This window comes from Lissotriton vulgaris, chromosome 6 (assembly GCF_964263255.1).
Source record: "Lissotriton vulgaris chromosome 6, aLisVul1.2, whole genome shotgun sequence".
In the NCBI taxonomy this organism is placed as follows: Eukaryota; Metazoa; Chordata; class Amphibia; order Caudata; family Salamandridae; genus Lissotriton; species Lissotriton vulgaris.
Genome location: NC_141694.1, coordinates 1,256,638,686 through 1,256,653,185, shown reverse-complemented (window position 1 = coordinate 1,256,653,185; position 14,500 = coordinate 1,256,638,686). Strand labels below are relative to the sequence as shown.

The 14,500-nt window shown below is 44.5% G+C and overlaps 1 protein-coding gene across 1 annotated transcript in view; it reads right to left on the bottom strand.

The window, feature by feature from the left end:
- Nucleotides 1–14,500, bottom strand: part of LOC147708720 (uncharacterized) — a 241,214-nt gene that overhangs the window by 169,463 nt on the left and 57,251 nt on the right. Inside the window, exon 10 of the mRNA XM_086927370.1 lies at nt 853–924. Within this exon, the coding sequence (XP_086783496.1) occupies nt 853–924 (72 nt within the window). The remainder of the gene's footprint in view (nt 1–852; nt 925–14,500) is intronic.

The window sequence follows — 14,500 nt, the reverse complement described above, 5'->3', positions numbered from 1 at the left end:
GGAAACCAGCCTTTTCCGATGCATGAAGTCATTCCCATTTGCAAATTAGGTAATCGCAATTATTTGCGATTACCTAAATAGCTAATGCATTTAGGGAATGTCAATTTGCAATTCCCTAAAGGCGATCCATCAGCTCTTTCCTAAATGCAAAGTGTGCCTTTAGGAAATGCTAATTACCATCAACTTCAAGTTGATGGTCATTTGCGCATTCTTTGAAAAATGCACAAAAGTGAATTTTTTGAAGTGAGATGTGGTGCACACACATGCCCTTAGGACGGGTGTTTGCGCCACATGAGCACTGTTCCCTTTTTTGGGGGGTGCATCAGGGGGGCCTTAGGCCCCCTGGAACCCTTGGAATTGCATTCGCAATTTGCGATTACCAATTTGGTAATCGCAATTTGCGAATGCATTTCCATTCATTCCTATGGGCCTGTAGGCTCATAGGAATGAATGGAGTTTCATTCCCTAATAGCGTTTCACAATTTGCAAATCGCTATTAGATGATGTCAAGGAATCACAATTTATTTTGAGATTCCTAAAAGCATAGGGATTTGCGATTCCAAAATAGCAATTCCTTAAAAATCGCTATTTAGGGATCGCAAATCCAAATGTTGATGCATGTGGCAGATAAAGATGTAATCACTGTTGGGTAAAATCCATTGAGGGATGCGGCAGTAAGATAAGGCAATGTATGATAGAGCAGATTGTATACCATGGCAAGAAATTACTGTTTTTTTCGACTACACATTGATAGAAAACCAAAAAATAAAATGTACTGATGCAAAGAAAATACTCAAACACATGGTGAAGGAAATGCTCAAACACATGGTGGCCTTTGATTTCCCGTCTCACCCTTTCGCCAGAATAAGGTAGGAGGCTTCGGCTCTCGCTCATTATTGTGCCTGTGGGGAACCACTGTGGCTGCTGTAAAAGTAAAAATTGCATTAGGCAAAATATACTTTAAGACCCATTTTCACTTTCCACTCCAAACTCCCCCTCCATGAACACAACGAAAGACTCTCATTAAACCTTTTAGTGGCACCCAAGTTTAAGTAGGACCATGATCACACAGAGATTGCTGCCAGCAACCTAGTTTCAAGTAAAACATGTGACATAGGAGCTGACAAAATGATTTAGCTGTAAAGTCATATCTTTAGCCATGGTACCCTTAAGGGTTTAAAGGCTTTAAAGACCTGTGTCAGAGCAGTGTATTTGGCTAGTTTGCCTATAGACATTCCATGAGTATAAATAGACTGCATGAAGTATTTTTCTGGCAGCAAGGATACATGTTCACCTTGTTAGTATGTAAGGGACTGGGCCGGTTCATAGCCAATGGAAAGAGGTGGATACTAGTGAAATATACTAATTCAAAACAACAACTGTAAACTTGTAAGATTAATGAAAGTCACATAATTTTGCAGAGAAAGGTGAGGTTAATCTTGACATGTGCAAAGTGAGGCACGTTTTCCTAAACATTAGTCTGGCTATGCAGTGTGTGCTATTTATTGGTACTACATTCATGCATCTTTATTTTTTTTTTGTCATTGCACTATGATCTCACTGCCCATATTCGTGGGTTCACTAATGATTAAGAGTGTCCTGAGAGGTCTTCTCTAGAGCTGATTTTAATGTATTATCCACTATTGCCCACTGCAAAGTTTGTTAGCATTAGTTAATCCCTTCAAATGTGTTGCCATGAACAGCAGGCATTCACTCCATACGGCCTCTCAGCATCAATCAATCAGTAGATTTGTAGAGCACTTCTTGTCACCCGTGAGGGTATACAGCTGATGGCACTGTCCAGTTGATTAGCTGAATAACCAGGTCTTCAGGGGCTCCCCATCTCTTCAAAACTCTGGAACAGATGGAGAGGTCCGGAGATAATGGGGTAGCTCAATCCATGTCTTCCTTGCTAGGTGGGAGAAGGAGCGACCTCTGCATCTGCTACATCAGATGCGTGGTTGAAGGTTAGAGACGGAAGTGGAGCGGAGATGTCTGGTGGGCTGATGGAAGGTCAGGCGATGGTTCAAGTAGGTGGGTCCGCAGTTGTGTAGGGCCTTGTATGCGGGGGCCAGGAACTTGATACCCAGCATCTTTTCTGTACAGGGAGCCAGTTGATTTCCCTGAGGTAGGGGGTGATGTGGGTTTGTCTAACGAGATCCATGGCGAGTCTGCCTTCTGTGTTCTGCATGGTCTGTAGTCGATTTGTAGCATGCTCATTGGGGGTCTGAGTTAAGAGGGCCACCAGGATGCATCCATGGGGAGCTTTTGTTTCCAAAGATCTGTCCCTCTATCTTGTCTGTGTTGAGCTTCAGGCAGTTGTCGTTCATCTATTTGGCAATGTTTGTAATGCAGTTGTGGACGTTGGTCTTGGTGTTTGGTGGTGTCTTCGGAGAGGGAGAGAATGAGTTATGTGTCATCAGCATAGCATATGATACCAGTCCATGTTTTTTTTATGATGCTGGGCAGAGGTGTCATATAAGTTTTAAAAAGGGTGGGGATGACTGAGGATCCTAGTCCACAGATGATTTCTTTGGTTTGAAGGTGAAGGGTAAAATTACTTTTTGCATTCTTCTGGTGAGGAGAGGCGATCCATCTGAGAGCAGCTCTTTGGATGCCTCTGTTGTGCAGCCTTGTGATAAGTGTGTGGTGGGAGCCACTTCGTAGGCTGCCAAGAGGTCTCTCCTCTTTCTGAAGTTAGCAACTTTATTTTGTCTAATTTCTTTTAGAAGGGTTTCCGACGTTAAAGCGTTGGAGACTTCAAATAGATTCTATTCTCCTGAAGGGGTACATTGTAACATATTGAAAAGGACTAAAATAATGTCTGAGCCTGTTTTGTATCCTTTTTTTCCATGAGTGTGAAAAGCTATGTGTGGTAAAATGTATGAGAGTAAGGTGCTGGAGTTTAGGGCAGATGGTGAGAAACAGTTGTTACTGAGTTACGTCAAACCCTATAAGGCAGTCTCCATAGCCACTTTAGCTAGTTGGGCGAGAGTAGTAATAAGTGAGGTAAGAGTAGGCATTTCCAGATAAGGTGCCTATTCCTCAGAAGTGCAAACGCTAGTATGGTTTTCTGGGCAGGTAGGTTGCTAACAAATATTTTAAAAGTAACAGATTGATCTAATGCGAATACTTTTGCAAAATGTTATTTAAGACCTGTGGCCACTGGATGGCTTTAAACTTGAAAAATGGTAGCCTTCAGAGGCTAACATTATCCCTTCCTCCTCACCCTACGAGGAGAAAATAAAAAAAATGTAAAAACAAAAAGAATGACTAGGATAAAGGTATTATTTAAGTTTGTTAACAGGTTTATAATTGATAGTGTTATAGCATCAAGTACTTGTGAATAAATTTTTTTTGCACAAAAAAAGTACAACACAATTCACGCATTTTATTTTCCCACATATAAAGTGCATGTGCATTACAATGTCAGTACTTTTTATTTGTGCTTTTATGGCCTCAAAGGCTGAAATAAAGAATTTTATTGACTTTGCTTGAATTCTATTTGCAGACAACTTATTATAAAGCTTGACAGAAAATGAAGATGTTGTCCTGTTTTGTCGCAGCTTAAAGATGATGATGACTGTGTGCCCTGGATATACATATTGTCTGGACATTCTATTGCTTTATGATGCATTATTGGTCTTTAAAGGGCTGCATGTTGCGGCAGCAATAGAAGGTCATTGCATAATGTAAACCTCAATTGTCTTTAATGGAATCAAAATTCTTCTTGTATGTTAATTGGAGAATCGCTATTCTGGCTTCGCCCAGGTTAAAGATGAGGTGAGGGCAAAAGCCAGTTGGGGTCCCTGAATGGACCGAGTTCACGATGGAGGCAGTGCCCTGTGGGGGGAGCTGTCCCCATTCAGTTAGTCGGATGTCTCTGGTGGTAGCGGGGTTGTTGTGTTGCTGAAAGAAGTCAATGGCATTGGGCTAGGGTTTAAAGTATCTGTAGACGTTGCAAGGTTGTTGCAGAATTCCTGTGCGGGGGTAATGTTGTTAGTTGCAGATGAGGGGTTGGAGAATTCTTTGACTCTGTTGAAGAGTTGTTTGCTGTTATTAGAGCTTGATTCAATGCATGAGGGTAAGGCCTTTTTCTTCAATTCTCTCAACTGTCTGAATCAGAGGTTGAGGGTTGTGTTGAAGTTGGTCTTGTTGGTTGTGTCCTTGTTGGTGCGCATCTCCTTTCCAGTTGTTCACGGTGCAGTTTAGTGGTTCGGAGGTCTTCCGTGTCCCAGCTAGCCTACATAGTGAACTTTCTGTGGGTTGTTGCCAATGGAAGCAAAGCTGTTGGTGCAGTTTCTGATGTTCTGGTCTAGGTTGTTGGAGGACATGAGGGGGGTGGTGTTGAGGGTATTGATCCATGTGTCCTTTAAGACTTTGCTTCAGCTGTAGTGGGCGATTGGGTAGACTGGGGGCAGCAGTCAGTGAGCTGGTGATGTTGAAGTGAATGATGGAGTGGTCAGTCCAGGTGAGTTCTGTGGTGTGGTTGTACCTGATGTTGTCACTGGAGATGAAGATTGGGTCTAGTGTGAGGCCTGCGATGTGCATGGGGTCATGAGCGAGTTGGGTGAGTTGGATGTTGTTCATGCTGCCGAGGATGTTGGTAGTGTTGATGTCATTGAGATCAAACACAAACATAATGTCTTTTAACTGGCAATATTATCTACCCAATACAGTCTCATGAAGAGTATGAGGAGCATGTGCATATAAATCAAAAAATGTTCATTTGGTAAATTAAGTTAGCCAAAACATATCGAGCCCTCCTACTATGTCCTTGAGGGGTTTATGACAAGGTTGACTGCAAACCGGTATAATGACCCTGTTGACTTGATTGTCCTTGAAGGCATTGTAAAATCACCATCAGAAGTGGTCACTTTTACTAAACTTATTCCCTCTACAATGGTAGGTAGGGGAAGTGAGGAATGCAATAGGAGAGATGATTAAGGAAGCAGAAACGAAGCGGTTTCTGACCTACCAAATATGCGAAAAAGGAAAAGGGTAAATACTGGTAGGAAATCTTAGTGGCATGGTGCGGTATTATGGGCTGACAAGAAATTATAGAAAAGGGATTGTGCAGAGACTGGACTGTTTAGTAATGGAATGGAAGCAAGGTTTGGGAGATGAGATTGTAGTTAGGAAAGATTCAATGTAAGAGAACTGCAATTAACATTCAAGGATGGCTACTGAAGGCTCAGATACACAGCTCCTTCATATCCATTAAAATACCCTTACTCTTACCAATCTTCTCCCAGCAATATGGTGTGTGGGGTTGTATAACAGTGAGAAGCTTCTCTGTCTCATGGTGGTTCCAGAAGGCAATACAGGAAGCTGACAAGAAGACAAAAAGGATTTCAGACAAGATCATGGCCAAGCCCAGCCTTTAGCAATGAGACCCACACTTCCTCTATGCCCACAAATAAACATCCTTAACTTTGTTTGTCAGAATATAACAATTTTAATATTGCGCTACCATAATATTGTAGAAAAACTATTAACTAAAATATTGATAATTAAGTATATAACATTTCATTTAGATGACTTATTATTTTTCTAACACCTACACTCCTTTAAGATGTAGATATCTCTACGGTACCTATACACAGAGTTATGTTTATATGGTACTTCTTTGTACAGGCCTGACACTAGAAAGTGCTCGCATCTCTTCGGTATTTGGACAAAATATCGGAAACACAAATATTGTGGGACAGAATATCATGTCAAAAATATAGAGGACAAGAATATCATGTATGTCAGTTTCTAAGGGTAAGTAAAGTTTTGCTACATATAACTCCTCATATATGTACCTTGACGATATATCTATAAATCTTCAAGGTACGTAGATCTGGAGTTAAAAATAGTAAATTTACATTTACCTAGTTGCACTTACCTACTCGATATTCTTGTCCTCGATATTTTTGACAAAATAGTCTGTCCACACTCTATTTGTGTTTCTGATTTTGTCACTAATCAATCTCTTCAAATGTTCTTCCTGAAGTGACCTCTAATAGGAAGAGTATCTTGTAAAATATGCATTGTAAATATTCCTCTATGTAAAGGATGGAGCAGTTGCTTTTGCTACCTTGCTGACAGAATATTTGAAGTTTATAAACTTTTGAAATACTCAACCAGACCCTCCAGGATTTTGCGGTTTGCAAAAAAGTCGCAAAATCTGCAAATTTGTAAAAAGGCTGTTCTTTTTACAAAAGTGCCCACTACATTTGGGGAATGTGATCTGATGTTTTTTTTTAGTGAAGAGGCTGACAAAAGGTTGTGAAAACATAATTGAAAGGGTCGTGAAAACATAACTTACAGATATTTTCGTCTCTCAATTCCCAACTTTTTAGGAAACTAGGACATCTTGTGGCCAGGGATGGTAATTGTTTTCAAAATATCTCCATTATAAAGTTCAAAGGTGAACAGTAGGTCATACTTTTTTAAAGAGAAATCAATTAAAACGAAGGGAAAGTGAAATGAGCACGCGTCTCTGTAAGAGATGTGCTAGAAGTCAGGAAGTGGAGATTATAGGCTCCAGGAGTGATTTGGGTGTCCTCTGGACAATTTACACTCCTCATTTAGTGGCCATAGCGAGTGAGGTTTATTTGGTTGGCCACCACTGAGCTGACTGCTAAGCATCATTAGTGTTGTGAGATTTGCATGAACCTGTGAGGAGTAATTTCTCTAAGAGATCAGTTTTTTGTAGGTGTGGACATCATAAGTGTACTCCTACTTTCATTCATTCTCAGCCACAGCCAGGGCCAAAACACAGGCCCGACGGCCCATGCAGTGCAGGAGGCCCCAGGCCTTCTGCCTTCCTCCATTCAGCCAAAGAGCAATTTTTTAAGTATCAGATAAGTCTTTATTTCGACATCATGTCATAAAAGGCAACATGAAAAAAACCATCATCAATACCTTAAAAGTACATTAAGATTAAGCACAGCTGATTCATTGACAATTATACATAAATAAGGGCTTTTCACGAAACCTACTGGCTAAATCTGTCCTCTGATTATTCTTTATCAATAATTAAAAAGGTAGAAACTCAATTTAAAAGTAATGAATATGACAAAGTTTTATCTAAAAATCTTTGAAAAAATAAAAATAAATAAAGGACAATTCATTTTACATAATAAGGAGGAGACATTTAAACATTTGGGGCAACAACTGATTTTAGTTTGGTCCTTTGAATTGCCCACATCCAATTGAGAAATTTAGACACAGCAATAATTAGGCTTTCCGAACAGTCTGTTTTAAAAATCCGTAGGGCCTCAGTTCCTTTTTTGATACCTTTTTGAAGACATATTGGCCTAAGCCACCTAAGCCCCGGCAGTTTGTGCACAGGGCATATAAACAATATATGAGCTAGACTTTCCAGTTGTGAACTACAAAAGGGACACATAGCATCCTTACCAGAGGACCATTTACTTGCAAAGGTATTAATTGGCAGGGTACCCACCCTATATTGATGGAACCGTTTCCGGTCCTCAGGGATTGTAATAAAATTCCAATATGGTTCATAAGCTGGTAAGTGTTTAAGCTCAAGAAACTCCCTATGTAGTGAAGAGGTGGAACATCTTTGGAATTTTTGTGTTGTGACCATCGACCAGTATAGTTTCTTAAGAATCTTGCGTGATGGAAAAATATTGTGCGCTGGGTTATCCCATAGCTCAGCCAAGCCCATGGCATTATAAATAGCCTTGGATTCACTAAACCATTTTATTCTATTGGCTGTGTCCATGTTCCTAACTTCAAGGAGTGCTTGGGCATAGTGGGAGAGCTCTGGGGTAACCCAGATCCTCGGCCAGTATGCTATGGGTCTAAAGCGCGCTACATCCTCTATTCTCTGGCAGCTCAGGTCAAGATAGAACGGCAAAAGCGGGGTAGATGGTGGGAGCCTCGCTATTCCTCATACAAATTTATTTTGGGCATTTGTCAGTTCAGAGATGTTACATGACCCCCATAGTTCGGCCCCATAAAATATAGATGCTCGTATTTTTGTGTCATAGATTTTTAGTGCCGGAGCTATGGGTTGGGTGGCCGAAGAGAGCAGTTCTCTCAAGAGAACTCCCGCCAGCTGGGCATGTCTAGTAGCTAGTTCATTAATGTGTGGTTTCCAATCCAGCCTTGAACCCAGTGTGATACCCAAGTATGAGAACAAATGGGTTTGCTCTAGAAACTCCCCAATCATTATTGCTATTCCTTTCACTTGCTTATACCTATGCATTACCATGAATTTGGTTTTAGACACATTGATGGTAAGGCCATAGTCGCTACAGAAGGTCTCAAACCGCCCGATTGCTCTCTGGAGCCCTTGTTGGGTCTTGGATATTAAAAGAGTGTCATCTGCGAACATCAACAGGGGTATAGACTCACCACAGAGCTTGGGTGCATCCGTAGGAAAATCCCTGTAGTAGTCGATAACCCTGTTGATGTACAGAGAAAAGAGCAATTAATATTGGTGGTATAAGGGAGACTCAGGGGCCCTTCATCACAATCTGCAGGGGGGTGTACCTGCTATTTTCTTTGGGGCAGAGCCACGGGCTGGACACTGCTTCACTACTGCTTGTGGCCGGGCCTGGCTCCACCCCTGTGCATTGTACTCTGCTTGGGGATTGTGCTCTGGGCTGGGTCTCGCTCTGCTGCTTCCCTGGCCGGGCTTGGCTCCACCGAGTAACTGCATCCTGGTTGGGGGCTGTATTCCGGGCCGGGCTTTGCTCTGCTCTCCAACTGGCCGGGCCTGGCTCCGCCAAACACTCTGACTACACCTCCCAGCAATCTCGCAAAATGCTAGTACCAAGAGCCAGGAGGCGTATAAAGGGGAATTTGGGGCCGAGTTCCCTTTGTACCTGCTATTTTCTTTGGGGCTGATCCGAGGGCTGGACACTGCTTCACTACTGCTTCTGGCCGGGCCTGGCTCCGCCGAGTCCCCTGTGCATTGTATTCTGCTTGGGGATTGTGCTCTGGGCTGGGTCTCGCTCCGCTGCTTCCATGGCCGGGCTTGGCTCCGCCGAGTGACTGCATCCCTGTTGGGGTCTGTATTCCGGGCCGGGCTTTGCTCCGCTCTCCAACTGGCCGGGCCTGGCTCCGCCAAACACTCTGACTACACCTCCCAGCAATCTCACAAAACGCCAGGACCGAGCGCCAAGAGACGTATAAAGGAGAATTTGGGGCCGAGTTCCCTGTGTACCTGCTATTTTCTTTGGGGCTGAGCCGCGGGCTGGACACTGCTTCACTACTGCTTCTGGCCGGGCCTGGCTCCGCCGAGTCCCCTGTGCATTGTATTCTGCTTGGGGATTGTGCTCTGGGCTGGGTCTCGCTCCGCTGATTCCCTGGCCGGGCTTGGCTCCGCCGAGTGACTGCATCCTGGTTGGGAGCTGTATTCCGGGCCGGACTTTGCTCCGCTCTCCAACTGGCCGGGCCTGGCTCCGCTAAACACTCTGACTACACCTCCCAGCAATCTCACAAAACGGTATTGCCAAGCGCCTGGAGGCGTATAAAGGAGAATTTGGATCCCCGCCACGTGAGATGTGCGGGACCCGCCGGGACAAGGGTGGGCCGTCTGCGGCCGTCAGAGGCCAGAGGAGGCTGGGCTGGGCCACCCCCTTAACATCTCTACTATTTTCCCTGGAATTGATTCATACCCAAAGGTACTTTTAAAAATCACTCCATCTTGGACATTTAATTTAATTACTCTAAAACTTTTCGCCGCAGGACCGTCAATGCAAATATTTTTTCTTGCTATCAGTCCTTTTTGAATATTGTGGGGCGTAGGTATTAAGTATTGTGCATTGTGGGATTTGTCCACCTGGTTATAAGAATGTGCGACAAGGGTAAAAATACTAAGCCTGCTACCTCTCACCCTATGACTAGGCACCTGGCTGCCACGTCACAACCTCTCCCAAGCCTCACTGCCATTGATAAGATGCTACAGAAGACGATCGGGGTAGTGGCAACAGCCATAGAGAATACTGAGAGGCGATTATCAATTACTCTGGCCATCCCCCCTCTCCAGTCTGTAGGGGATTTTTCAGCTGTTGCTGTTATTCCCCCTGACTTCAGTTCTTCCCTTATGTGCTCTTTTGCAGAGCTGCCCTGTACACAGATTGTTCTTGATGTAAATGATACCCCAGAGGATGCCAATTCCCCTCCACACCCTGTAGCCAGAAAAGTCCCCAAACCGCGCCTGAAAAGTAAGAAAATTAAACTTGTAAAAAATTAGCTAAAGGATCCACGACCCTACCTGACTGTGCACAGGTTGCTGCTGGTCCTTCTCTGTCCTCTGTGGGAACTCCTGTTTGGGTCACTCATCTATTATCTGATTTCGAAGCTCATATGGAACAGATTATTGGTTCACATTTTAAATCACTGACATCTAGGCTTGATAGATTAGTTTCCACCATCAACAATATAGGTCTAGGGAGAACCCAGCCGATTAGTCCATCGGAGAATCCTAGAACTATTAAGCCCACTTCCACTTCCAACCCTAAAATTCTACCAGCCAGTAAAAATATACCAGCTGTACCGGCTCGGGTAACTGGCAGTTCTACCCCTGACACTATTCTACCTCTGCCCAGGGTTGGAAAAGTAGACACTGGAAATACAACAGTGCCGTGGGGGGCCACTGAAGTCAGAGCAAACTTACTGGACCAACAAGCCCAAGCTAGCAGAAATACTTCAGAGGAAGGGTCTCCAGCTGTCCTGCCCTCCCTTGATCTCCCTCCTGAGTCTCTACCATATGTTGTGGTCCTTGCTGGGGTTCCTCCTTTAAGCCAGGGAAAAAGTGAGGATCATTTTGAATTAAAAAATACATGTATACAATGGCTTAACTCCAACAGGCCTCTCCCCCCTAATGTCTCTGGAGAAATATTGGGGCATATTATCAAGCCTGTGCGCTAAAATTATCGCCGCTTTATCGGCCGAAAACGGCCGATAAAGCAGCGATAATGGGCTTGATAATATGCTCTATGGAATTCCAATCGAAGCACATGTTAGATGTGAAGACATCTAACATGGGCTTCGATTGGAATTCCACAGAGCATATTATCAAGCCCATTATCGCCGCTTTATCGGCCGTTTTCGGCCGATAAAGCGGCGATAATTGTAGCGCACAGGCTTGATAATATGCCCCCTTGTGTGTTAGAAGAGTAGACTGGATTGGGACTGGACCTGAAACTATTGCAGGAAACTGTGTTGTGATTAACTTTAGGAACACACGCTCTGTAAAATACATCTGCAGCAGGTCGCCATCCTGGTCTAACACCCAAATTTTCCCCCTACACTTGTCATATTTCTATCCCACTCCCCAGCGGAGAACTGGACAGAATAGCGGTATGTGACAAGAGGAGGGGCCAGAACATCTTACCACCCAGAATCCAACAGGGAATAACATCCTGGGAGGGCTATCAGACGTATATTCCCTTACTTTCACTATTCCCTCAAAGAAATAGATTTAGCATGTTGGAACAGGTCGACTGACGCCCTGTGAAGCAGAGTCCCTTACCCCAAATACGTAGCAGTCTGGGCATCCAAACAGCGATATTGGTGGGTAATGGTGACAGTAGTATACCTGAGAACCTAACAACATATAACAACATCACAGAGGGTGGGATGGAATCGGGGGCAGGTACTACGCATGTGGGGGTCTGTCCTTCCTCCGAGGAAATGCTAAGAGGTGAGGCAAGGGAAAAGACACCAGACCCCAAGATCTTATTGTGTAGTACTGGGCCTGACCAATGTAAGGGTGAACCATCAATAAACATCAGGCCAGTTGATAGAGGTATACAAATATTGTCCTGGAATGTGGCCGGGATGAAAAAGAAACTTGCTTTACCTGAATGGGGCTCTTTTATGGCAATGCACAACATTTGCCTGATGCATGAAACATGGGGACTGGAGGAAAGTGTAAGGGCCGGCTTTGCCACTTTTGATATCCTGGCGACAACTAGGGGTAGGGAGAGACCCTCGGGTGGCCTGTCAATATGGGTGGGCACGCATTTGGGTATCCAGGCAGTTCAAATATCAACTAGCTCGCTTGATGTCCAATTCGTTCTTTTAACACCTCAAGATAGGTCCCAGGTGGCCATATTGAACATCTATTCAAGACCTCTTAAGAGTGGTCAAGAATCCGATACTATTGAAATATTAAAGCAGGTTATGCATTCACTCGACCCTTTAGTCGCCCTAATAGTTGGAGGCGACTTCAACTGCCAGTTTGAGCCCCTCGTGATTTCAGATATGGGAGAGCTGGATGATGAGGACCGGTTCTGGCATGTTCCCGATCCACAGATCCCTACTGTCAGAGCATGGACCCCATTGGTCCTTCAAATTAAGTCTTTCTCCCTCTCAATGTCTCTGCGGGCGTGTAATGGGAGATTGGAGCCCGACAGACCGGGATCAGTCACTTTTAACAGACTCGGGCAAACTTCTATCATTGACTATATAATGATGGAAGCCAGATATTGGGATACATTGTTGGAATTTAGGGTCTACCCACGACAAGATAGTGACCACAATGCCCTTGTCTTAACACTCAAACCTGGGAGTTTTGGGCTAACAAAGCCTGCTCCTGATTCTAACGGTCCACTGTTGCCACTTTTGAATTCTAACAACAGGCAGAGGGTTAAATGGCCCTACCTCCAGGACACCCCCATGAAACTCGCTGAAATATACCAGATAGCAATACCGCTGCTAACAGATATAGGGGATATAGGCATTGACAATTTGGATCTAGACTCCCAGGGTAGAGCTGTGGAAATTCACAAACAGCTGGCTGTCAGGCTTGTGGATGTGTTTAGTCCTGTGGGAAGGGAAAAATCCCACCAGGCCAGGACACATCCCTGGTATGACGCCGCCTGTAGGAAAGCAAAAAAAGATTTGCTTTCTGCAATAAATAATAAAGATAGAATTAACATTAAGAAAGTCCGCCTGGACTATAAAAAGGCCATTATCAGGGGAAAGAAGCAATGGGAGGAGAACAGATGGGATGAGCTTAGATCTGCACTCTCACAAAAGGACTCCAAGTCGTTTTGGACTATTGTGAGTTCTGGTGTGAGCGCGGGAGGAATGGCTACAACCCTGAATATAGCACCGCAGTGTGGGAAGCGCACTTCGGTGCGCTATATGCCAATTCGGGCGAAGAGACCATACTCCCTCCCAATCCCGATCCTCTCCAGGAGCATACACCGGTGGGGACGGAAGATTTGGTCTTAAGGGAAACTGTGGCATGTCCCCTGTTGGCGGTCCCGGGGCCCAGCCACGAGTATCGACTGGTGGGGTCCTTGGATGGTGATCAGAGGCAGGATTCCCGGCTTGTTGGGGACGTGTATCATCTAGAACGGCCTGAAGAAATTACTCTGAAGGAGGTTGAGTCTGCAATAGCAAGACTATTACCTAACAAGGCCCCCGGCCTAGATAAAATCCCCGGGGATTTATTCCATTCCCAACCCAAAATATGGGCACCGTATCTGGTGGTTTTGTATAAGGCAATTCTTAGGGGTATTGACCCGCCAGATACTTGGCTTGGAGCCGAGATCGTCCCTATCTTTAAGAAAGGCTACCCATTAACCCCATCAGACTATAGGCCTAATAGTCTCATAGACACCGCACAGAAACTAATGGGCAGGATCATCCTAGATAGGATCCAGGGGTGGATGGAAGAAAATTAGATACTGACCACACTCCAGGCTGGCTTTAGGACGGGTATTTCAACTTCGGATCAAATATTTCGGCTGCAGGTCTTATTTTGGAAAATGGTGAGAGTGGAGGGTGGCAGCCTCTATCTCATCTTTGTTGACCTGCGGGCCGCTTTCGACCTAGTTCCAAGGGAAAAATTATGGAAAGTCTTAGCAGAACTGGGTCTCCCATCCTATCTATTGAACATCCTAATTAGGCTTCACACTAGAAACTATGCCCAAGTTAGGTGTGGGAGGCACGGAGATCTCTCGGCACGTTTCCCCGTTTCGAAGGGTGTACGCCAGAAGTGCGTCTTGGCGCCAACGTTATGTTGTCTTTACATCAATGGCCTTGTGGACCATTTAATTGGTGTAATTGACAATGACGCCCCTAGGCTGACACCTTGTTGCTATCTAAAACATCATTGGGCAACTAGCGCACCCTGGACGGCTTTGCAGTATTCTGTGCATCATGAGGATTGGAGATAAACTTGGACAAGATCAAGTTTATGATTTTCAATCCCCCAAAGCAGACCCGCCCGAACCCCATTCTCAATGGTTCTGCCTTAGAAAGAGTTAAGACTTTTGTCTATCTGGGCATTACCTTGACGGAAAATTTTGACTGGGGTTCCCAAATTTCCAAATCAGCTCTTAGGTTATCCCAAGTAATGGGGGGCATTAGCAAAGTCCACAGATTTTCGGATTTCAAGCCGGCAGCCCCGGTCATTGAAATATATCGACTCCAGCTCCAGGCTAGAATGGCCTCGACGTATGGTGCAGAACTTTGGGGCCATAAAAATACATCTAATCTCCTGAGTGTCGAGCAGGGC